We start from the raw sequence: 25,935 nt of genomic DNA, 5'->3' as shown, positions 1-25,935 counted from the left end.
TGGTCCTAATTCCTGTGCTACTGAAGTCCTATTAGAAAGCCCTTACTTGTACTTATAAGTTGAATTGTATTCCCTACTTTGTCTAACAAACTCAGGATATTAGGTCTTTTTATTTTTTTTAATATTTTATTATTTTTCATGTTTGAGTGTATTGCCTGCATGTATGTAAATACACCCATGTCATGCAATGCCTGCAGAGGTCAGAAGAGGGTGTCAGATCCCCTGGAACTGGAGTTACAGACAGTTGTTAGCTTCCATGTGGATGCTAGGAATTGAACCCAGGTCCTCTGCAAGAGTAGCCAGTCCTCTTAACCACTGAGCCATCTCTCTAGCCTCGGATTATTAGGTCTTACATTGAAGTCCTTAATCTATTTGGAGTTCAGTTTTGTGCAGGGTGAGAGATAGAGATCTAGTTCCATTCTCACATGTAACAATCCAGTTTGACTATCAGTATTTGTTGTAGATGAGCATTATTATCTCAAAATAATGTTGACATTAGCTAATATTTGTTGAGTACTCCCTGGCAACTAACCAGTGATGCCCAACCTTTTGACCTTGTGACATAATAGTATAGTCTGCAGATGTGCTGGGCCTCCTTCATAGGTATCCTGAGACCCATGAGGCACACAGGGCACAAGGTAGACACAGCAAACTAAACCTTTTGTGTGTGTTATCGTTTCATTTAATCTTCATGATAGCCCTGAGTAGATCCCATTAGTAATCATATTACAAATAAAAATCAGTTACAGAGAAGCTATGAGACTTACCAAGGATCACAAAGCCAGAAAGTGACAAAGCCCAAATGCTAACATAAACTATCTAAATGTAGAATTCACTGATATTCTGATGTACCATGTCTCATTTGATAGTTTGACCCAGGGAAATACTTCCTTAGAGGGCATTAGTCCAGACATGATTTGGGCAGGCTGGCTTTGATCTTGGGATCCTCTTGCCTCAGTCTCCTGCGTATGTTAAGTGGAGACATGTACCTCCATACCCTGAGCATTTTCTGCAACAGGGTTCTATGCTTGCTCTTGAAAGTACTGAAGTTTCACACAGCATCATTTCACTGTCCTCTAGAATATAAAATATTTCTCTCTCTCTTACACTCACATTTAGGCAATAATAATCGCTTTTCACTTTCACACCATCACTGGATTACAGCACTCCTTCCTAATGTAAAGGTTCTTCACGATTCTCATCCACTGTTCTAGTGGCTAGCCAAATTAGAGACCTTGTGTTCATAAATTATGTCTGATTTGGTTGCTTGATCCAGTCTCCATTTTTGGTTCTGTCATAGGAGTTCCCCAGAAAGAGATTCTGAGATGACAATGTATACGTCAGTGATTTTAGTAAGTGCTTCTAGAAAACCGAAGCATGGGGAAGGGGAGGAAGAAGTCAAGCAAAAATGTCCCATCAGAGTCTTCCAGAGGCAGTTTCAGCCTAAGCCTTTCCAAGAGTGCTTGGGACTGTCCCAAGGTGTGGCTTTTCAGTGGTCAAGGATTTTCCCATGGAGGTGTGAACTCTCAGGTGCTTTCTGCTGTTGCAGCCACACAAAAAAATAAAATAAAATAAAATAAAAAAATAAAAAACAAATACTCCAAAGCAGACTTCTTCTGACTAATGGAGGCCAAAGCCCATGGAAGTGGGTAGAGTGGAATACGCCACAGAAAAGTGGTCAAAAGATGCTCAAAGAGATGAGGCAAGAGCTCAGATACTGTCTTCCGCTGTCCCTAAAACTTTGTTACAGAAGCTGAAATTTTACTGTGAAGTAGAGTTAGCTGCTAAGTGTAGAAATCAATTAACTTCTATGACAGTAACACTTATTTCTATCCCATATTCCCTAGTTACTCTGACAGCAACTGGGCTTTGTATCAACTCTAAATTGTTTGGTTAGTGTGATAATTAGTGTTAATTGTCAACCTGACAGAATCTAGAATCATCCAGGAACGGCCTTGACTGTATTAATTGAGGTGGACTCATGCCATGTGGGTGGTTCCATTCCCTAGGCAGAAGATCCTGGGTTGTGTACATGGAGAAGAGGCGCTGAAAAGCAACAGGCATGCATTCACTGCTCTCTGACTGCAGGTGCGATGCAATCAGCTGCTTCAAGCTCCTGCTGCCTTGACTTCCCTGCCATGATGCACTGTAACCTGGAACTGAGTTAAAGCAAGCCCTTTATCCCTTAAGTTGCTTTTTTCAGAGTATTTTGTCATACCAACAAAAAAAAAATATGATAGCTAGGGATACCTGAAGCATTCTATGGGGAAAAGTCGAGCCAGGTGGAAGGAATGTTCAATTAGTGACGCCTCCTGCCAACAAGTGAAAAAACATCACAAAACAGGGAACAATGATGTGTATGGCACCAATAGAATGTCTGGGGAGCTTTTTACAAATAGTGATGCCTGGGCTGGAGAGATGGCTCAGCGGTTAAGAACACTGGTTGTTCTTGCAAAAGACCCAAGCTCAAATCCCAGCACCCACATGGCAGCTAACAACTGTCCACAACTCCAGTCCCAAGGGATCCAACAGCCTCTTCTGACCTCCAAGGGCATTGCACGGCACAGATGCACTTACCTACATGCAGGCAGTACACGCACACACGTAAGATAAAAATAACAAATAAAAAATTAAACAAAAAAACAAATAGTGATGTCTGAGCCCACCTCCAGAGATCTGGATTCCATTGGTCTAAAGAAGAGCTCTGGCATCCGTGTTCATAAACGCATACTGCTTGATTCTATTGCTGCCATCAATATTTTAAAAAACCACAACAACAATCACATGAATTACCATGCTATTTCCCAGTTGTCCTGGAGAACATTTTTGGGAATACCTTAAAATAATGAAATAAATCTTTCTAAAAGTAGGTATCATATTATAATTCTCTTAGTCTTACAAAAAATTCTTTCAAATGTGGATATCAGAATATTTTTGCTTGTCTTGTTGGGCCTTCAACACAGTGTTGACTCTGAACAGGCTAATAATCATCCATGAACCTTCATTTGTTTTATATGAATGGACTTAAATTATTATTATTATATCTTTATATAAGTAAACCAGTGCCAAGTCATTTTCCTCGTTTTCACATATCCTACAAATAATTACAATCAGACATGTGGTATCTTTGTAATATAAAAGCCTAATCCATAGAAAATATTTCCAGAATGCATACATTTGCAATTTGTAAGGCAAGGCTAATAAAAAATTATTAAGAGAATGCTCAGTGTTTATTGATTGCTGCAAAATGATTTTTTGCAATGGCGTGACTACTGGCTTTAGAATGTTACAAACTTGTATGCCATCTTGTGGAGGATGTTGCAAGATGTACAATTATGAAGTAAATACTATGCCAAAAATATTTATTAAGAACAGGATTGCGGTTCTCTCCAATCATCTGCCTTTCATGTGGAGAATTAAAGATATTTTCTAAATAACTAAAGCTTTTCTTAAAATCACTTTTCCCCTAATCACATAGTTATTTCAAGCAGAATTGTGTTTTAGCTTGAATAATTCAGATAATTGCCTCCATTGTCAAATTCATTTGGCTGTTATAGTCCTAATCTAAACATCTCATCACCTACCAGAACTTTCTGAGAATGCCACATTATGTGATGCTAATTTTTCCCAACTTCTTTGTATCACAAAAAATGAAATTTTAAAGTGGCCTTAGAGTAGAACAGACCACTGGATACAGCTTAGAAATTAAGCTTTCCAGTGGTTCTTTAAGCATTTCCTGAAAGTCTCCCATGAATGCAGAACAAGGCCAGGAATGTGCCTGTGAAATAAAAACATAATCACAGACCATACAGTGTTAGAAGTGTTGATGCATTTACACCACCACAAACCATCTAGGTACAAGCAACTTACTCCTTTTAAATGAGCTTAAATGAACAACATTCCCCCATAGACTCATGTATTTAAACACCTGGTCCCCAGTAGGTGGCACTGTTTGGGGTGGTTATAGAACTTTTGGGAGGTAGAGCTATGCTGGATAGCTTTAGTGTCAACTTGACACACCTGGGTTGAAGGAACCTCAATTGGAGAATTGCCTCTATTGGATTGGCCTGTGGCCATATCTGTGGGGCATTTTCTTGATTGTTGAGTGATGTGGGAGGACCCAGCCTACTGTGGGTAGTGCCACCCCTGGGCAGGTGGGCCTGTGTTGGATAAGAGAGCAAGCTGAGCAGGGGCCAGGGGAGCAAGCCAGTAAGCAGCATTCCTCCATGGCCTATACTCCAGCTCCTGCCTCCAGGTTTCTGCCCTGAGTTCCTACCTTGGGCTCCCTGATGAACTGTGACCTGGGATTTGTAAGCTAAATAAACCCTTTCCTCCCCGAGTTGGTAGTGGTCAGAGTAGTTTGTCGCAGAAATGAAGAACAAACTAGAACAAGAGCCTTGCTGAAGGAAATCTGTCACTGGAGTGTGGGCTTTGAAGGTTTATAGTCCCCCCGCTTCTTCCTTTGTTCTCTCCCTGTGTGCAGATAAATGGTGACCAGTCAGCTTCCTGCTCCTCTGCTGAGCCATGCCTTCCCTGCCATGATGACTCTATCGCCCAGAACTCCAAACTAAAATAAAGCCTTTCTTTCTTAAGTTGTTTCTGGTGATAGTATTTTATCACAGCAACAAAAAAATGACTAACACACTAAGTTGATTGACACTGAGCTTCTTCATAAGTGTGAGCAGATTTGTGTTGATAGGCACCACCCAAGAGAAGTAATATAATGAACATGAAAACATTTTTGTTGGGTTCCTTTATCTTGTTGGCTGCTGATTTTGCATGGATAAACCACGGCCAGATCTTCATTTTCCTTCTGTGAGTAGGTCCCAGATCATCAGTTTCTACACAGTAACCCTTGGGTTAATTGTCCTCCATCGCATCTTCCTCTTGACACAGCAATTTAGAGGGAGCTCTGAGGAGCTCTCCCTGCTTCCAACAACATGGCCACCCTGATTGTCCCCTCAGCAGCAAAGATTGGCTGATATAAATTTCCCAAGATTCCATTTACAAGCATAAGTATCAGTACTATCTGTATGATTCCCCCTTAAACGAGCATCAGGACACATCCCATCATACCACATATGTGTCAGCCATCTCAGGAAGGAAGTTCAATCCTGATCACCAGGACAATTGTTCAATCCAACTGACCCAGAAATGCGCCCTCCCAATGCACCCTCAAGAATTCAGTCTCTCATCAGTAAATTTTCTCTGAATGTCCTTTCACATCCCTGTTTCTCTGTAGAGACGAAGAAATCTCCCTAATGTGGAGGCAGCAGACCCACGTCTCCTCTGACTTCCTCCACGTTTCCTCGTTTCCGCCTACCTTACCCTCCTTCTCACTCTCTGTCGCTGGTATTTTTGCCTGTTTCACTGAGAAAAGAGGAAGCAATCAAAAGAAAACAAGAATTGCCTTCTATCTTAATTCTTAATTACAATTTTTAAAACTATGAACTAGTTCCCTATAGAATTCCCCATCTCCCCTCTGCACCACTTGACAACATCATTTTCTTTTGAGGTAGGATCTGGTTACATGGTCCAGGCTGGCTTTGAATTTCACATGTTCATCCTCACCTTCGGAACAATGAGATCACAGACTTGTGCCATCATGCCCAGACCCTAAAGACAGTTTTTTGCTTAAAAAATTTTAAATATAATTATTTTTACATATCTGAGTGTTTTGCCTGCATGTATCTAGGTGTACCATGGGTGTGTAATGCCCTTGGAGGCCAGAAGAGGGTATCACATCTCCTGGAACTGGAATTGGTTGATAGCTGCCTTGTGAGTGCTGGGAACCAAATCTGGGTCCTCTGCAAGAACAATCAGTGTTCTTAACTGCTGAGCCACCTCTCCAACCCCTTAAAGACCGTTTTAATATTGACCAACATGGACATGTTAGAAAGGGATTCTGAACCTTTGAAACTGTAAACTCTATACTGAGCAAAGTAAAGCGACATTTGGCAACTACAACAAGGTGATGGATCCAGAAAGCCTCCAAAAGGAGAACAAGATGGTCCTGCTCCTCACAGGAACAGTCAGCACAGAGACAGCAAGCAGACCATTCACACCCCAGACTACCTCCACAAGAGCTAAGGACACCAGCTGAGAGGTCCTGGCCCTGCCTCACTATATCTAAGGAAAAAGACTCCTGAAGAAGGTAGGAAGAAAGGGCTGTGCCTTTCACCCCTCCTCTACATCAAACAGCCCAGGGTGAAGAGAGGCTTTTGAAGAGAGAGAAGTTGAGGGCTTAGGCTTGAAATCCAGGACCGGTCCCAACACAGCAAAACTCAGTGCAGAGAAGACCCCACTGCCAGTCTAACAGCACCCCTTCCCTGCAATGAACCACCGGAACTGCCTTAGGTCAGGGTTATGGCTTCTACTGCTCCTCCCCCAACCTCAGCCAAAGGCAGAAGAGTAAGATGTCACCTCCAGGGGAGCAGGGCCCCAAACTAGCACTTGGCTTTGTCTTGAAGCGCAGCTTTCAGTAGACCTTGAAGGTCCTATGTGCAGGTCAGAGTTCATGGATAGATTCTAGACCAGCACCAGCACCAGGCAATAAACTGTGTACTAGTGGGACAGACTTGAGGTTCTGCCACATTAGTTCTAGGCTTAGAATGGAACCTGGACATACGTGTCCTCCTCCCAGGACTGTGTAAACCCCTATGACTGTGAGAATCAAGCAACCCTCCCTGTTTAACACCAGCTTTAATGGCCAAAGGACCATTTCTGTCACCCATTACTCAACCTCAGCTGCTCACAGAAAGGACTCCAGTACTGCTCTGAAAAGAGAGACCTGTGCCTTAGTGGGACAGGCTTCTGTTCTGGCCTTGCATTTAGTTACTGCTAGTTATATTATGGAGCTCACTGTGCCTCAAAGACTGTTCAGGACAACTGTGAGAGTCAAGCATGACAGAGCTTAGCATCCTCCAAGGCTGCAGAGGACTACCATCCAACACTATCCTTGGACAGTATAGCATGGTTCAAGACCCCTCTTGCTTGAGATAGGACAGAATCATAAGCACAAAATTTGGCCCTTGAACTTAGTACTAGGCTTGTGAAACCTAATACTGAGAGGATCCTAATTGCCCCCCACCCTCAGGCCTGTCTGTAAATGGAGCCTCTAGAGTCAAGGGACGATATGTTCCCTTAATATATCAGACTTCTATTTCAGCTAGCATCACCTGTGGCTGGTTGCAGCGATCTTGAGCCACAAATTCATCCCAGCAGTAGACCATTCCTAGCACTGTAGAACTTGGTCCTAAGAAATTGTTATGCTGGTCTTGGGAACTGTAGGCTTGAGGTATGACACAACTTGGGGCACTGGTGGTCACAGATGCAACATAGGAGCCTGGGCCTGGTGCATCCACAAGGATCTGCCCAGAGACAAGCGGAGTCACAGGCCAGTAAATGTAGAGTATGTATCTGGAACTACTCTGGCCCCAGGGAGAGGCCTGTAGAAACAAACTACTCTTCCCAGGGACTATTTATTTCTGAACAATAAACCAACAGGCCATTTAGAACAAACTTGGGTTCAGTGTGCCCTCTAATAGTGAAAGTCCTGTTGAAAACTTCACTCTAGTGAAGGCCATTTGGTTTAGATGGTACAGCATACGTCTTATACTTCTTATAGGAGCTATTTGCTAAATCAACTTCCCTCATGTTCAACCATAGTGGCTTTCCAGCTGAACTCCCACAAATCCTGAGGTTAAATAAAGCATGTGGCCAAGGCCTCAGCTAATCATTGCATTATACTGTCTTGCCACATCAGTTGGACTAGTTCATGAGCCCATTTATGCCACAGTGATGCTCTGAGATCTTGAGAAGGAAGCTTCCACAGGTCAGTACCTGTTTCCAGGCTCTTGGGCCTTGATTCCCACCATCAACTATTTCAAAAGAAGGGAAGGTAAGGCAGACTGAAGGTCATAGGTTCTAGGGTAAATGTTATTCTGCGAACATCATGCAAACTTAGAATTTACCTGTACTCGAAACCCAGTCCTTGTGCCTGAGCATTCCAGGTGTTACAGACACACACCTTATCTGCATCAAGTCTTCTGTTAATTGCAACCACAAGAGTACTAATGTAGTCTCTGAGTATCTAAGATCCATGTAAGAAAGAAGCTCCTGGTTATTCATTTTGACTGAAATGCATAAATAGAAAAGACATGGCCTCCTACTTCCAACAGCAGGATATGTGTGACCTATTTGATGGATGTTTCTCCCTGCTGGTAAAATACAAAAGTTGAAAGCATAGATGATGTTCAAAGGACATGGGCTTCTTTTCCAGAATGAGATTAAAAGCAGAATTTTGAAGCAAACATTTACATATTCTAGTTTCAAATGCAATAGACTCATCTTTTTCTCCCCTTTAATGTTTGTTTTACAGTTGAGTTATAAAATAGAAGTGTATAATTAAAATCGTCAGGCCCATAATTAAAAGCTTGGCTGCAGCATAATTGTTGAGTCCTTTGATGAGTCCATCACTAATTATGCCCCTTAGAATTTCCAAATATCGTTTTCCCATAAAAATCTGATCGTTGTTTATTTCCACATCACTTGTCACCTACATTGAGTCATCACATTTATTTCATCAAAGAGTTAAAAATATTGAAACCATAAGAGTAGGTTTCTATTTATCTTGAAATGGTATGCCTCTTTCTTTTTTCAGTGACTATCATGAAACACTCAGAAATCATTGCTTATCTGGAATTTTTAAAGTCTCTCTAGTAAGTTATTAATATAGGTTTAGCAGATTATCTCCTAATATCTGAAAGAAAATAAAAGCATATAGAAGGGCCACCATATGTTCTAATATCTATGTTCTGAGATTTGTCACTAAATATGGGTATCTTGAATTTAGTTATTTTATCTTGAAGATATTAAATCTTACTTATGAAAATAGCCTTATCATGGGGCTGGAGGGATGTCTCAGGGGTCAAAGAGCACTGGCTGAGGAGCAGGACTGCAGGGCTGTGGCTCAGCCATTCGGGGGCTGACAGGATGCCACCGGGCAAGAGCCTGGGATAGCAATGTGAGACACACCGCAGCAGAGATGGCCCGGGACCCTCTGCCATCAGGGGCAGCATTGGGCTGTCCAGTTCTGCACTCAGCATGGGACTCTGCATGGACCTAACAGCCTTGCCAGTGCAGAGGAAGGGACTGGCCATGTCCCTGGCCCAGGTGGCGCTTGGCTGAAGGGGTTGGTGGCCAGCAGGGTCACTTTGGCCATCTCGCTTCTGAGGGTGTATGAGCCCTGCGGTGGGAGGACTCTGCTGTTCCAGGACCTCACTCTTCTCTACCGGGTCTCTCTTGGCCCCCTGTATGCTCTCACACCCAGGTCACTGTCTCACAACCTGGCAGACGGGGTGATGGATCTGAACATTTCAATACACGGGAGTCCTGCTGCGGCCTGTTCCTCAGCTCGTCAGCAGCAGGGTCAGCCATGGTGCCAAGAAGTAGAATCCAGTCTCTGAACAAGTGTTTTGTGTTGGTGACAGGATGAAATGGATGTGCTGGGATCTGAACTGTCTTAGGAGAGGGGACAAGGAGGAGCGCCAAGCCAGGTATTGGTGCCTTTAGCCAAGAATCAGCTTAGGGCCTGGGCCTGGGGTTCCATTGATGGAGTGCTAGCAGGCACCAAGGCCTGGGCCGCATCCTTAGCACCGCCTAAAACTGGATGTGGCAGTGCATGCCTGTCATCCTCAGCCACATAGTGAGTTAGAGGCCAGCCTGGACTATAAGAAATCTTATCTCAAAAAAATAAAAATATCAGTTTATGGACCTAACCTGGTGGCACACACTCAGAAGTGGAGGCAGGAAGATGGCCATGATTTTGAGGCCAGCCTGAGCTACATAGTGAGACTATCTCAAAACAAAAAGTTTAGGGACCCACATCTATGGCCCCAGCTACTTAGGAAACTGAGACAGGTGGATCACTTGTGCCCATGAGTTTAAGACCAGCCTGGAGATGCAACACAGGGAGACCCTGTTGCAAACATGAAAGAAGTTCTTGTGCCCATGCATGCACAGCAGGCATGGGACAGTACCCCAGGATAGTGCCCTCAGGAGGGTACCCCAAGCTTACCTTGTGGAGACTAGGGGGTTTTTGTCTCTTTTTTTTGAGACAGGGTCTCACTATGTAGACCAATCTGACCTTAAATTCATAGCAAACCCAGAGATCCTCCTGCCTCTTCCTCTTCGATGCTGGGATCAGAGGCTGTACCACAAAGCCAGGCTGACATTATCCCTTTTGTTTGTTTTGCTTTTTGAGACATCTCAGTCGGTAGCCCAGGCTGGCCTTTGACTTGTGGCAGTCCTTCCTGCCTCCGTCTCCCTAGGCTCGGGTGACAAGCATGTGTCACCATGCTCCAGCCTTGACTTCTAGTTTTGTTGGGGTCTGCTTTTGATGAATTAAAGATTGATATCTAAGATTTTAATTTTATTACCTTAGCCTCCTGCTTGCCTGAATTTCAGCAACTCTGGCCTTGGACAGTCCCATCTGTCTGTGTCAGGTTTGCTTGTTTCTAGATGTGGGAAATAGGAAGTAACATCCTGCTGGGCACCTCTGTGGGGGGCCGGGGTTAGCTCTGGATTCTCACAGTTAGATCAGGGTAGCTACACTGCAGAGGCACAGGATGGGAGATCTAGGTGATGTGACTGCGGGCCTCTCACTGAACTTTACAATGAATTACACCTTTGAGCTTTCCATGATGGTGCTGTAATTTGTATATTAAGGTGTTTTTCCTTTTCCAGTGCGAGGTCCACCAGGAAGGGGAGAGGTCCGTCCAACCTTTTTATGGTTTATAAATTAATAAATGGAATATTTAATTTTGTTTAAAAAAAAAGAGCCCTGGCTGCTCTTGCAGAAGACCTGGGTTCAAGTCCCAGAACCCACATGGCAGCTAACCTTTAGTAACTTGTTTCAGGGGATCTGACACCCTCTCTGGCCTCCGTGGGCATTGCATGACGCAAGTGCACCTATGTACATGCAAGTCATACGTTCATACACATAAAATAAAAATGATGAATAAAATATTTTATAAAAAGAAATAGCCCTGTCACATTTTAATCTCCCTATTGCTGCCTCCAACTCACTTCCATCTCTCCCCATCTAAGAACTTGGGCCCAGGGCTCATTATTTAACTGTTTCCACGAACACACTAGGCAAGACACATTATTTTGAAAGATACTTTTAGGGCTTATATTTATTTCACCATTAAGAAAAGGAAAAATCCAATAAATGTTGAGTAGGATAATTCTCTCCCCCATTTCTTGTTCAAAGTAATTTGCATTGTCCTAAAAGAAGAATTTTTTAAAAAGCAGAATGGAGGGTTAGGGATTTAGCTCAGTGGTAGAGCGTTTACCTAGCAAGCACAAGGCCCTGGGTTCGGTCCTCAACTCCAGAAAAATAACAAAAAAAAAAAAAAAAGCAGAATGGAATTAAGATAATGTATTCAGATTTCCAAACTGACTTTTGACATAATAAGCAAGAAAGGCACATGCTGACCTCTTAACACCTCTACTGTCACTGCCACTGTGCCAGGAAAGATGAGACGGTCACACAGGCCAAGATGGAGAGGGCCATGGGGTGAGGATGGTATCTGATGTAGTGGAGTTCGGAGAGAGGCATCTGGATGCTCTCACAGTAAAGAGTAGTTTCTGTCTCAAGGGATGGCCAACAACCATCACCATCTGCCATCCACAAACCTCATGACTGTGATACATGAAAGGAACAATTTTTTTTAATCATCCAACGGTGAAACCAAGACACTTCTGGCTTGTTCTAATGAACACTGCTTAGCTGCACACCTACTTTGGGTTTGCAATTAATTGCATCTCCATCAGTGTCTGGCTTGGTGTCTTTTGTCTATCCTTTTTTTTTTTTTTTTTTTGAACCTATGTGAATTTCTACATTTAAAGTGAGTTTCTACTTTTTAAAAGTTTTATTAGAAAATTAGAAAATATATAGCAAAATGAAAAGTAGTTACCAAGAATAATAGTGGTATTATCACATTCAGCATGCCTAACAAGTCAGTCTAGTCGTGTCTAATTCCCACTGACTTTTAGTCGATCACTGCCTGAAAGAGGCAACACTTATTGGACTCTTATGGAACACAGAAATGATTCCTGCTATTTCAATACACAGAAAGTTGAGTATACACATCTACCACGAAAAAAAGGCAAAAACTTTTCAAATTGCCCTTTCTTGTTCTCAATTCTAAATCTAGTCTCATTGCATTAACCTTTTCTCTATAAACAATATCCTCACCTGAAACTTCATCTTTCATCATTATAACAATCCCAGTGATAGATCGCATTATATCAGTTTTACAATAAGACCTCATACAAACTTTCTACTTTGTGAAGTGTTCATTAATCATTACACAAAATGTTAACAGATGGTACATTTGAAAGTGCTATGGGAAAATAATTAAAATAAATCTTATTAAATAAACAAATCTCTATTAGACAACTCCTGTGAGGACTTAATATATTGCATATTATGAATTCAAGGGAGATATAGAGATAACCTTTCCAAGATCATGAGATCATGGGATCTTCATTTCTCTTGTGGAGCATGTGATAGAACTTGTGCCTCATGAAATATACCTTGGGACTGTTAGTGGTTAGGAAACAGCAAGATTTAGAGCAAAATGGGGATGGATGTGAATCTCAACTCTACTACTTGCTGTTTAAGCAAATATCCTTGTCCATCAGTTGAAGACATGATGCTTTCACTTGTTGATTCATTAGGTTGTATCATAGCAAATGGCAGTATCAGCTTCAGTGATTTACATGAGGATTCAAACATTTAAATATCTGCCAGTCATGATATATATTTAACAGTTATTAATATCATCATTATCTGTCAGGCTCCAAAAAGGTAGCAAGCTCTTTCCCATAGTAGAACTAGTTTTTTTCTAAGTCAATATGAAGGCTCTGACTAATGAAAGTGGTTTATCCAGCTGTAGTACTTGAGTAGCACATCTGCTCTGATCTATTGTGTCAGAGGATGTGTGTAGGAGTGTGTCTAAATGTAAGTTTCCACAGTCTATGTCTCTATTGAAATGTCATTCCATGTTTGGTAAAATTCACAAAGAATACTGCATGGACCTTCGAAATGTGGGCCAGGAACCAATTCTGAGAAAAGTATAGGGCCAGGCCCAGAAGCATTTAATCTGTATGAGCAAGCATTTGGGAGTCCGTCATTTGAAATGAATTGCTTGTGCTAATTGGCTAGTAAGTCATTTGGATTGCATGTTAGAGTCACAACTAAAGTCTATTGGACTGTCACATATTTTGCATCCTAAAATACAAACATAGTGGGTGAGCTACTAAGGAGCACTCCACTGAAGCAATTGCTGTATGATGTCTGATTCCCATGTGGCTGGAGTTTCTAGATTTAATACTATAATCTGGGAGATGTTAATTTGGAGCAATATGCATGATTAGGTTGTTTAATTGCATGTTATACAGGAAGCTGTGACCTTTCCAGTCTCACCCTGGAGGTGGCATTGTGCTTGGGAGGAAAAGAGGCAAATGTGTGTGTGGGATCTTGACAACCACGGTGCTCCATTGTATAATTATTTAAGTGTATTCAATCATTTTAAAAGCCATGGGAACAAGGCCCCAGATGTGAGTGGCCATCTACTGCATAAATAAAATTTTGCAATACTCCTTTTGCAGTGAAGAAGGATCCAGTAATGTTACCGGTCACTTGCAAACGTTGAGTATACAGTATCAACATGAACAGGCCTCTCGTTGTTTAGCCAGTTGGAAAAGCTATACAACATTAAAAATGTAAAACATGTTATTCTTGCCTGTCAATGTATCTGTTAAAAACATTGTAGTTTAGTGCCATAATCATTTCATGTGGCATCAAAGACTAAAACAGTAATACAAATCCTGCCATTTACAAAATGTTCCACATTTTGAAAACTGCTTCCACATTCTTTATGGCATTCGATTGCTTTGGGAGAGCCATAGGAGAGAAGACAGAGCAGGTATGTGGCATTTCCACCATTTTGCTATTGAAATGGCAAAGCAGAAATGGCACATGATCCACACTGGTAAAGTTAGAGGCTGGGCCGAAGCCTTTTGTTACCCAAGTGTCTTCCCACTCTGGGGCATGATGGAACCTAAGGATGAGACCTAAAGTTTTGAAACACACATGAATGTTGTCAGAAAGCTGGACTTGTTTCTCTGCACTATATACAGCCAGGATCCCTAAGAATAAAATTAAGTATCTCAGCGTCTTTTCTTTAAAAATTACCTGAGGATTAATTAGGCTAGATCTGCCTACATACAGTTGAACGCAGTAGAAGGGAAACAATTACCTAAATAACTACTCATTTTTACCTGAAATAGCCTAATAATTAAGGCAGAGATATGCTTCAAACCTAATGGGAGGGTATAAATGTCTTGATTATCTGTATGCCTTCATATTTAAATTTGATCACACATAAACTACAAAGCACTGATATTCTCTATCCCAAAACATAAATTACCTCCAAAACAGCATTCTCAGGGTCCTTGGCCATTGCTTTGTAAATGATAGTGCCTGGGACTGTATCTTCTGCAATATAAATCTCTGTAACTGACAGAAAATGTACAACAGATGTGATTTCATGAGTTTCATCAGAACCAAGTCCAAAACACCTCATTCAAGTCTGTATTTTAGATAAAACGTAAAGCATGGGGGATGAATATGATCAAAATATATTGTATACAAGTATGAAAATAAAGCTGATATATCCTTAATGTATGCTAATAATGTTCAATGAAACCTTAAGCATTGTATTTTCTCAGTACAAATGTTTTATATAGTAATTCCAATAAAGTTAGTTATAGCAATAATGATGAGAGACAACATTGTCTATCATAGGCATCACATAAACAAAGGAGTTTTAGAGTTTTAACATACCAATATTAAACAATTATTAATACTTACTGATTGATAAGCACTTACCTTTGGCTATTTTCTCATTTCCATTTTACTAAGGTTTAAAGATTAATAGCAGGTACAAGGCTCTATGGTTAACATATCAATACTGTTAGATCATTTTTAATATTTGTTTTCTCCTTAAATTTTCCCTATTACCATTGGTCTTGGAGGAATACTCGAGATTAAAACCAGGGCCTCACACATGCTAAGCACATGCTCTGCCATTGAGCCACATGCTCAGCTGCTGTATGTTTTAAGACAGTAGTAGTAACTATAAGGTTGAAAACTTGTTAGTCTTCAAAGGAATCGAAATTACTGGGAAGTGCGAGACTTGAGTGCCAGAAAAGAACAGCCACACTTACTGCTGCACCATTTTGCTAAGAAAGCAGTATGTCTGGATATCAGGGGAATTCCTGCTAGCCTGCTTGGGCCACAGCATAGCCACATGGACTTCCAAGATGCAGCGCTCATGGATTCTCACAAGTACTCTGGCACCTGGCTCACAGTTTCAGAAGTCAGAAGAGCATGATTTAATCTTGACTCCGCCCAGGACTTCATTTGATGTTTAGGAAAGGGAAAGAAGAGAAACTAACACTGAGCACTGATTGAGTGCCTCACATTATGCTTGGCATTTTAAAACACCAGAAGCATCAAGGCAGAATTGACATCTCTGTTTAATCAATGAGTATATTAGTTATTCTTCTCCTTGCTGTGGCTAGACACCTGGCAACAAGCAACTTGAGGGAGGATGGATTTGTCTGGACTGATGGTTCAAGGGAATCTAGTCCATCATGTGAAGAAGGCTCCATAAGAGTGGAAATACACAGCTAGAACTCTTACCACCTCACTTCCCCATGCAACAGGAAACAGAGAGTGGATGGGGGTGGGGCTGCCCTATAATCTTAAGGCCCACTCTAGAGTGACCTATGACCTCCAGTGAAGTTCCACCCACCCCAAAGATTCCACAACCTCCCAAGACAGTGCCACCAGCTAGGGACCACTGACGAAACACGAGCCTGTGGAGGACATTTTCCATCTAAGACATAACAATGCCGAGGCTAAGGTTTACACGAGACAAGTAATTTCTACCCAGTTAGTGGCCACACCAACATCTGAACGACCTTACGTTTATATTTATATTAGACAATATCGATTTTCTACATAGAGGACTTAAATATTTGATTCATAAAATGGGACAGAAGTGAGAAAGAGAGTCAACAGTGAGAGACAGAGACATCTACACAGTGAACAAGAGAGAGCAAGGAACAAAGGGACATAAAGCACCTAATGCAATGACTAGGCACATTGTTAATTCAATAATCAGACAAATAAGATATCGATTTTAACATACTGTGATCCACAAGTAAGTGGATAGTTCTCAACACTGAGCAAGTTACTTCACCGAAGTCTATTATCCATGCAATGGAGCTAAGGGATAGTAGAACTTACCACCAGTGCTTTGAATATTAAACAAAGCAATCCACTTAAAGCTTTCAAACAGTGCCTGTATACAGTTAGGGTTCAGTACATGTCAGCTGTTTACCACTATTGTTATTTAAAATGATCTTAACCTTCATTTATTATTTTTAATATGTGTGTATGTGACATGATGTGTGTGTGTGTGTGTGTGCGTGTGTGTGTTAGTGCAAGCATGCGCATGCCAAAGCAGGTATGTGGATGTCAGAGGACAACTCTCAGGAGTCAGTTGTCTCCTATGGGAGTTGCGGGGATAGAGCTCAGGTTGCCAGGCTTGCACGGAAAGCGCATTTACCAGCTGAGCCATTACACCAGCCCAACTGTTGCTATTTAGCATTCTCCGTTAGCCTTATACCAAGGGTATCATGGAAGCATTTAAGACACCAGGCACAGTACCTACATCTATGTCCACAGGGCTTTCTTCCCCCCAAGATCACAGCCTTGGTACCTTGGTCTCTCTGGGCAAGGGACCCAGTGAAGGTAGGCGGCTCATTCACATCTGCAATTTGGACCAAAATACTCTGTGATGCTGCTGCTCCATGGTCGTCTTTGACATAAATTGTCAAGGAGTAGAGGGCTACCGCCTCAAAGTCCAGCTTGGGTACTCCAGTAATGAATAACTAAAATGTTAAAAAGAGCATAATAATGGTAATACTGGAGGAACAGATGGTTGACCTCAGGGACAAAGCAAAGGAGGAAGTGAACGCTAAACAAACAACATGACATACTGTACCTCTTACTGCACCGTAGCAGACGCAGACCATCATTTGGCTCTATTTGTACATATATGGATGCTGTGAAATTCTCTCAAAACTAAACTGCTTCTAAAGATACCTAGAGCTAGTCTATGATGCTCTATTTTGGTTTGAGTTTGGTCTTTTTGTATATGTGTGTTAGTTAGCAGTTAGTTAGTTGTTAGTTGAGACAAGGTGTCATACTTCAGCACAGGCAGACCTAGAACTCAATTTATAGAGCAAGTGAACCTCAAACCCATGGCAATTCTTCCTTGGGCTTCCAAGTGCTACGATTCCAGCTGTGAGCCACCACACACCTGATGTTCGGTCTACTTGAGACAGGGCCTCTCCCCGTGTAGTTAAGGCTGGCTTCAAAGTCATAATCCTGCCTCTTCAGTCTCCTGAGTTCTGGGACTAAATGCATGTACCTTCACATCTAGTGAGGAAATAATTTTGATAATGTGCCCCACACCGCTTGTGTTCTTTTTAAAAAATATTTTATTATTTTTATGTGTATGACTGTATCGCCTGCATGTATGTAAGGCACTCATGTCATGCAATGCCTGCGGAGGTCGGAAGAGGGTGTCAGATTCCCCAGAACTGGAGTTACGCATGGTTGTTAGCCACCATGTGGGTGCTGAGACTCAAACCTGGGTCCTCTGCAACAGTAATCCAGTGCTCTTAACAGCTGAGCCATCTCTCCAACCTGTAGCACTTTGCATACGTTATCTCACAGAATCTTTTTAGTGGCTCAACAGAGATGATATTCTTATTGTTAATCTCATTTTTCAGAAAAGAAAACGGAAGCATAGACAGTCAAGTAATTCACCCAAGTTCATGTTGCTGGTAAGCAGAAGAGGTGCAGTGGAAAGTAGGTTCGTCAAGTTTACTTCACAGTTATAACAACAGTAACAGCGATAATAGGCAAGACTACTGGAACTTCGGCTACTGTTTTGCTACAGTTAGGCTTATGACAAAAGTTTACTGCAGAACAAGTATGAGATAGTAGTTTATACAAAAGTTGCACACAAATTTAAAGTCTGACAATCCCAAGGATTGGTCGGGGTGTTCCAGATCCCATTACAGACACACTCACGCGCGCACACACACACACACACCGTTTGTCCCTCTAGAATCTGTTCTCACAGCAGATGGAATGATCCTTTTAAAATGTAAAGTAAATTGTGTCTTTTCCCTGCCAAACGTTGCTGTTTCTTAGGTCTCCGATGCACTCCTCTTTCTTATGTTCATGTCCTATGCCATGTGACTCCAGTCCTTCTACTGAAGGAGGAGTGTCTCTTTCCATCCCATGGCTTTCACACGTGTCTCAATTTAGCCAATAGGCTATGAGTAGACATGTACGTATGGGCTTAAATTTATCCTCTTACCCAAAGAGGCATGTGTTCCTCCTAGCCACTGTCCTAAGAGACTTGAGGGACACAAGAGAAAAACCACATCCTGGAGTCAAACCAGGCCAGGACAGCTCAGCCCTGTTGCTCTGGGGACTTTATTACATCAGTATCAAAAGACGTATATTCATACTGAACCATCTCCCTTGTAGATCTTGTAGATCTCATGGGACAATGCAGAAGGACCAGGTGAATGTTATTCAGGCAGTAAATTTGTACTATGTTTGAGGAACCCTGATCTTAAGGAACCCAGATCTCTTACAATGAGCAATTAGCTGCCTACACTTCATCCCATTGTGAGAAATAGCTTTGTGGTACTTAGATAGTAAAGAGAACTTCCTAACATAGCCATCAAGCCCCACAAGCAAGGTCCTTCATTTCCCTTTCATCCAGATCTCTCACCACATTCCCTGTTCATCTCTGGTCATATTGAGTCCTCAGCCCCTTCTCCTTGCCAAACTCCTTGTTTCTACAAGGGATGTAGAATCCATTGAATCCCCATCCATCCTGCAGTCTGCCTTTCACACTAATTCCTTCTCAGGGACCCCTGACTATGTCATATGCCCTTGTTTGGTGCTCTTATATATCTGAGAACTTGCATTTCATTGCTTAGATAATATTTAAAAGTTTATGCTTATGTCTGTTCATTTAATTAATATGTATCCCTGTGAACCAGTAGGTGGCACAAGAGCCAGGCATTGCCTTGCATCTGCCTAGATTCTCAATAAATATCTGTAAAAATGAATGCATCTTGCTGTTCCTAGGATTTTGAGAGTATTTGACAAATCATAGGGTACCAGAGTGGAAGTTAGTAACATGCAGAAGAGCTGGGCATGCTGGTGCACACCTCTAATCCCAGAACTTGAAAGGCTAAGAAAGTCAAGAGTTCAAGGTCAACCTAGGCTATATAATCTCAAAAAGGTAACACCACACACACACACACACACACACACACACTAGAAGTGAGGGAGAGAAGACACACACACACACACACACACACACACACACACACACACACACTAGAAGTGAGGGAGAGAAGATATACTTACATCCCACAGATGTGAGGATCTTCGAGACAGCATGAATGGGTGCACGGCTGGGCTGGCATTAAGAATGACAGGATCTCCAACCAGAGAAGTGTGAGGTGAGACAGACACAGTGACTGTGGCAGCCCGTGTGTGCTCAGAGGCATTTTCTAGGAGAGGGCTGGCATTCTCAATGGCTACATTTGGAGCAGCTAGAACATCTTAGAGAAAATGTAAAATTATAGTTTATAAAGACTTCTTCAAGGATTCCCAACCTCTTTCACTTTTGAAGCCACAAAGGAAAAGTATAGTACTTATTTCATTTTCTCTTGGGATTAAGAATCAGTTGAGTTGGCTTGGTAGGGTTGATGAGGACCTGAGACCTTGTGCTGTTCAAAGCAACTACAGGGACACTAGCAGAAGATACAAGACACTCCAGATCAGAGAACAAGGATGCTATCACTTCCAGCACAGCAGCTCCTGCTTCGTGGTCACACCCCTTCCCAGATGCCTTAAGTCTTCTGAGGGCAACACATAGGGGCCCAGGGCCATTCTGCACATCTTCTGGGTTTGCATTTATATCACCCTTGAAGATCCCTGTACTTACAAAACCCAAACCTTTTTAAAAATTATTTTACTTCCTTTATTTTTATTTTATGTGTATGAGTGTTTTGCTGCATATAAGTGCACCCATGTGTACAATGCCCTCAGAGGCCAGAAGAGGGCATCAAATGCCCTGGAACTGGAGCTAAGGACAGTTGTTAGCTGTCATATGGATGCTGGGAACCGAACATGGGTTCACTGCAAGAGTAGCCAGTACTGTTAACCAATGAGTCATCTCTCCAGCCCGCCCCCCAAACCTTTTTAAATGAAGAGAAAGCCTCCTGACCTTTGCCCTGGATAGAGAAAATAACTTTATAGTAGGTGGTAAATGTATTATGCTTTGTCCTAGAGGATATAGCATCTCTATTAGTACTTAAACATTCTTGAAAAAAAAAAAATCATCAGGCATAGAGTTGCCAGTACCTCAACTCAAGGAGTGTGTGCTGAAGAGCCAGGTTCCCATGGAAAACTGTCTCCCAATAAATATTGGTCTTTTTTATTTTTATTGTTTTTACTTTTTTGTTGTTTGCTTGTTTGTATCAAATAGCTTTACATATGTGTGACACATGTCTGGTACCTGTCCCATCCCCTCCACGCTTACTCTGTATATGGAAGGCCGCCCATTGAGAACATCTGCTAGTCTGCCTCACAACAACTTGACCTGAACAGAGGACAAACCAGAGTGCCAGAGACTAACTGCTCCTTGAAGCATCCCACAGCCAGTGCTCAACAAAGCCATACAGTTAAATGCCTCAGCTTCCTCACCCTCAGTCTGGGTACCCCTGAGACACATTTGTATGTTAGAGTCTTGAGCTTCCCAGTGGAACTGAGCTCTGGCTGCACCCAGTGCTCCATGAGTGACCCTTTGCCTGTCACGCCCACACATTACATTGCTTTCTTATTCCTCTGCTGATGCTTCCTGGCCTCTAATAAACCACTCTTTTTTAAAAAATAGAATACCTCTTATTTATTCTTTGACAATTTCATCCATGTAATGTATCTTGAGCCTACTCTGCCTAACTCCCACCCTCAGTGCCCCTAGAACATCCAACACACACACACACACACACACACACACACACACACACCATGCAGTAAAAGATAGGAGGTAAAGGAAGATAGCTTCATTTAGAGGTCTGGAGGTGTGATGATACTATTTTCCCCACATACATCCCATAGACGTGTTAGGATCTATAAGACTTTATTTTGTCACTCACTGAGTCCAATTAGTGCCACCTATTGGAATGTGGCCTGATCTTATTAGCTTGATCCTGTTGGGGTTGTATAAATCACTCTTGAACCACTGTCTTAGGGTCAATATCCAGAAGAACCCGAACTACAGCAGTGTGGTGTAACACACCCTTTTTGCAATGTGCAAAAAGATGTAGCAAGTGTTAGAATGGCCATTTCTAGTAAGGGAAGAGCAGCAGGGAAATCAGACAGCTGTCAGTTGGAGTTACACTGAAGCTTGGAAAGGCCTCTGGTGCTGGCAGATCTGCCTCCTGCTTACTTCTCTGGCCTCACCTCTGCACACTGTTCACACACACACACTCTGTTCCAACTGTCCTCCCTTCCATTTCTCTGACTTGATTATATTGTTTATCAAGCCCCTTTCATTATCCAAAATTGCATCTAGTTCCTTCTGAAAGCCTTCTCTTACCTGCAGACTGACTTAGATGCTCTCTCCCAGGATTTCCCTTCCTCAGTCATTTAACACATAAATGGCACTTGTATGGCTCCCAGAGGAATTATAAACTTCAACTGAAATGAATGTGTTTATTTCAATCACTGAATAAGAATACTTATCAGAACCTCCCAGAACTTGAAGGTAAGACCCTATTGCTGAAGACAGGACATACTTCAGACACAGGACTTGGAGCAATGGAGCTGGAGCTGACCTGGAAGCCTCCTCCCTGAAGACTAGCTCTTGTAGTTCAGGAGATCACTATGCAAGTTGCTAAGGGAAAAAATCAATCAACGGTCCAATCCTAGCTTTAGGGTCTAATAACCACAACAATGACCAGCACACAAACTATAGTGGTGCAGCAGTGGCACCTTTATCTTGGGGTAATCAACAGCTATCTAAGCAGACTTAAAGCCCTCTCAAGGGGAAGGAACTCGTGTGGCAGTGTAAATACAGCCAAATACACGTGGCTGGAGAGGTCATAGATCTTAGAGAAAACCCCAAGGCTGTCACATCCCTAGACAAACATAATTTCTTACTATATGCTAAATATGGATCCTTATATTTATAAGTATACCAATCACCATTCATCAAAAAACCTTCTTTTACAACAGACAGAATGTGGTACAGAGTTCTACAACTGGTCACACACAGAGAATAAGAGTCTGTGAGATGCTCAACCTTAAGTAACACATCTACAATGGAACCTCTACACCTAAGGCCCATGGAACATAGTGGAACAAGTGGTAAAGAGAATACTAACGCATCTCTCAACTCTCATCAGCGAAGCTTCCTCGTGTAACAGAGGGCAATGACCACAGAAAGCCACAATTGGCCAAAGTATAGAGAAGAAGAGACTGCAGAGTATGTATCCTGGATAGGACTCCTATATGAAACCTCACCCACCCAGGGCTCAGGGACCATTGCAGAAGAAGGGGCAGAAGTATTGTAAGAGCCAGGGTTAGTGCATGATTATCAGGAAACAGAGTCTTACAGGCTCCTGGGACCTTGCTCATATGAACGACAGCAATGGTGAGAGCATGCACAATACCCATGCAAACTCCATCAAATAAAAACCAACATAGAACTGTGGAAATGGACAAGAGGTCCCAACTTTAACTGAAGAATTATTGGCAACTGCTGGATGAGGGAGAGCTGATCTTCTTCAAGGGAATGACACTAGATGAGTTGAACAGGCTCCAGTGGATGAACTCACCCCAAGAGAGAGCTGGGTACACAAACTTGACTTGATAGGCCTTAATATACATAATAGAATGCATGATATTCTGTGAGGGCACTATGAGGGGGCTTCAGACAGGGGAGGTCTAAATATGAATAAAATAGATTGTATGAAATTCACAAAAATCAATGACAATATATATTGAAAAATGATATATGCATACATACACCCCCAAAATCTGAGATTTAGAAAAAGAAAAGAAACTTTTATGTACAAAGTCTTCATTGAACCTCAGAACCCTTGTGCAGATTAATGATGCTGAGAAATCATGCAATAAAGTTTTATTATTTTGTTGAAAAAAATATCTATAATATATTTTGTAAATGAATATGAGTATATGATAAATGAGTTTGAAATAGAGGCACGATTTTTCTTTTGGACAGGAGGAAGTAGAGGCACAGAAATGCAACGGCCATATGTCATACAGCCAACCAATGGCAAGCCAGGATTTGAACCCCCATCTATACACCACGTGCTTAAATGATTGAGATAATTTCATGAATCAAAGTAAATTTGAGGGGAGTAAGAAATGGGAAAATCAAAAGTCCTCAGAAGGTCAAAGTTGGGTAAGCTGCCTACCTAAGTGATAGCAACAGGCCTGAGGGTGAGGAGGGACACGATGAAGAGGCACTTTTGAATCTCACACACACCTTGGCTCTGGTCCCAATTATTCCTCTTACTGGCCATATGACCACTTGCACAAGCAACTCATCCTTTCTAAAGTTGGAAGCCAACTGTCACTTGATAAGAAGTATAAGAAGTGTCTTTGTCTGAAACTTGTGGTGATACAGTCACCATTATTTAAGAGAGAAGCTACTGGGTTATCTGCCATTATTCTTAATATAGATTTGCCATTCATTGTCATAATAAATGTAGGGTTTCTTGTTACAACAACTCATTATACATTTTACTAGACACAGTATGTGAAAGGTGGGTGAAAATAGCTCTCTAAATAACCTTGTTCCCTTCGAGCACTGTCTACCCTGCAGTGTTGAGGAATTACTCAGCACTCAGCATCACAATGCGTTCATCTCACTGAACTGGCCTGCTTTGGTTCTACTTTTCTCCATTTCCTTGTTTTCTCTTTCAAGTGTGTGCTTTCTGCTCCCCTTTATTTCAACTGACTTTTGTCTTTAGCTAAGGTAGACTCCGACTAGATTCTCAGAACCTCTTTGGAAAAGACAAGAGTAAGATCACACCCTGAAAACAAGTTGTCTCTCCACCCTCAGGACATTAAAAATGACCATTTTAATCTGAGTACTGAGGAAGACCAGGCATCATGGGCCTTACGAATGACACCAGCATGGCCAGGGCCTCCCGGTGTTCTTGTCCCTACTCCCTCTGCTCTGGCCACATGGGTCTCCCTGTTCCTCACACATGCCAAGCAGGTCCGAAATGCACCCTTCCAGGATAGCCCCAACCCACTCAACTCCTTTACATCTCTAATAGTGTCACCGTACCAGAGAGGTCTCAGGACAAATAGCACCATTTTCTACACCTGTGAGCATTTTCTTTTAAAACCTCATGCACTGTTTGTTCATTTTCTATTTCTCCTCCTACATAAAATGCAAGTTTCGGGAAATTGGGACTTTTTACTCCTTTGTTTCCTGTTGTATCCCATTTCAAAAACACAGTAGGTATTTAATATGTGTTGGCTGAATGAATACATGAATAAATAAAATGTTTTTTGTGCTAATTATGTCGACATTTTGCGGCATGGAATATATTTGACAAGTCATTTCATTGGTTCAGATTTTCAAATTCAGTTCTGCAGCTTAGGCTGTGTCACTAGTGGCTTATTTCTGCAACTAACAATGCCTGTTGCCATTGCATTGAATAATTCATTGATTTTAACTTTTTCTCCAATTTATTATCACCCTATAATGAGAAGAACTTGGTTTCACAGTAAAACTGAAAAACAGCTCAGTTCCTTGAACATAGAAAAATCTCCAGAAAAGAGACTAGTAATTCCAGAGCAAACTTTCTATGCCTACCTGCCTATGAGTACAGATAGATTTTTAAAAGAGATGTTCTTGAGTTCATACTTTTAGGACACCCTGTCTTCATCCCATAGTACATTTTTTAACTGTCTGTCAGAGTACCTTGCTCTGACTCCTTTCACAGCTACGATTGTAGTGCATGATGGCCCTCTAGCTCTGGCTTTCACAAACAAGCCCCATATTTCCTTCTACTGCTGTGTAGTTCTGCAGGAGAGCCTTCTAGAGGTGCAAGTTTGGGTCTAAGGCTCCAGATTTTAGATGCTAGTAGAAACGGTCAGTTGCCTCAAAAAGAATTTGCCCTATTCCCATTCATAGCAACTGCATCTGTGAAAAGATTTCGACTGGAGTGTAGATTTCCCAATGAGGTACAACCATGGAGCGCTTGACTTCAGAAGACCAACGTAGAAAAAGTAGAAGAGCAAGTAAAAAGGAGCCAAGTGGAAGACTATCAGATAAGTATTTCAAAGTTGTAGGAGCCCTAAGTTAGAGATACTAACCTGAGGCAGCAAACAACACAAAGAACAAACATGAAGAAGACATGGGTGACCTGCAGGGCTCTGGTCTCCTCAGAAACACTCTGTTCCAGTCCCTGTGCTGGCCAACTTCTAGGACATTCACTGTCTTGGTGAGGAAACTTCTTATGAGAAAACTGTCTCTAGGCACCGCGTGCATACTTTCCTGTAACACATTCTTGTTGAGAAATCTGTAAAGTGACACCTTTTCTCTACGGGGACAACATTCCAGCAAGGGGATTTACTTAAGCCAGGTGTAAAAGCCTCTGATTCAGATCCTTAAATCCTGGTGCACCCAGGGGAAGCCGGCATTA

The 25,935-nt window shown here is 41.9% G+C and overlaps 1 protein-coding gene across 1 annotated transcript in view; it reads right to left on the bottom strand.

Moving 5' to 3' along the window:
• The window catches only part of LOC103729438 (cadherin-related family member 3-like), an 80,407-nt gene that overhangs the window by 53,489 nt on the left and 983 nt on the right, over positions 1-25,935 (bottom strand). The window contains exons 2-5 of the mRNA XM_017796738.1: positions 25,607-25,833; positions 19,607-19,803; positions 16,863-17,034; positions 14,502-14,590 (exon numbers count right to left, since the gene is read on the bottom strand). Of these exons, the coding sequence (XP_017652227.1) occupies positions 14,502-14,590; positions 16,863-17,034; positions 19,607-19,803; positions 25,607-25,833 (685 nt within the window). The remainder of the gene's footprint in view (positions 1-14,501; positions 14,591-16,862; positions 17,035-19,606; positions 19,804-25,606; positions 25,834-25,935) is intronic.

The sequence above is a fragment of the Nannospalax galili genome, unplaced genomic scaffold, assembly GCF_000622305.1.
Source record: "Nannospalax galili isolate Female #2095 unplaced genomic scaffold, S.galili_v1.0 scaffold91, whole genome shotgun sequence".
Classification (NCBI taxonomy): Eukaryota; Metazoa; Chordata; class Mammalia; order Rodentia; family Spalacidae; genus Nannospalax; species Nannospalax galili.
This window is presented reverse-complemented; position numbering and strand designations above follow the sequence as displayed.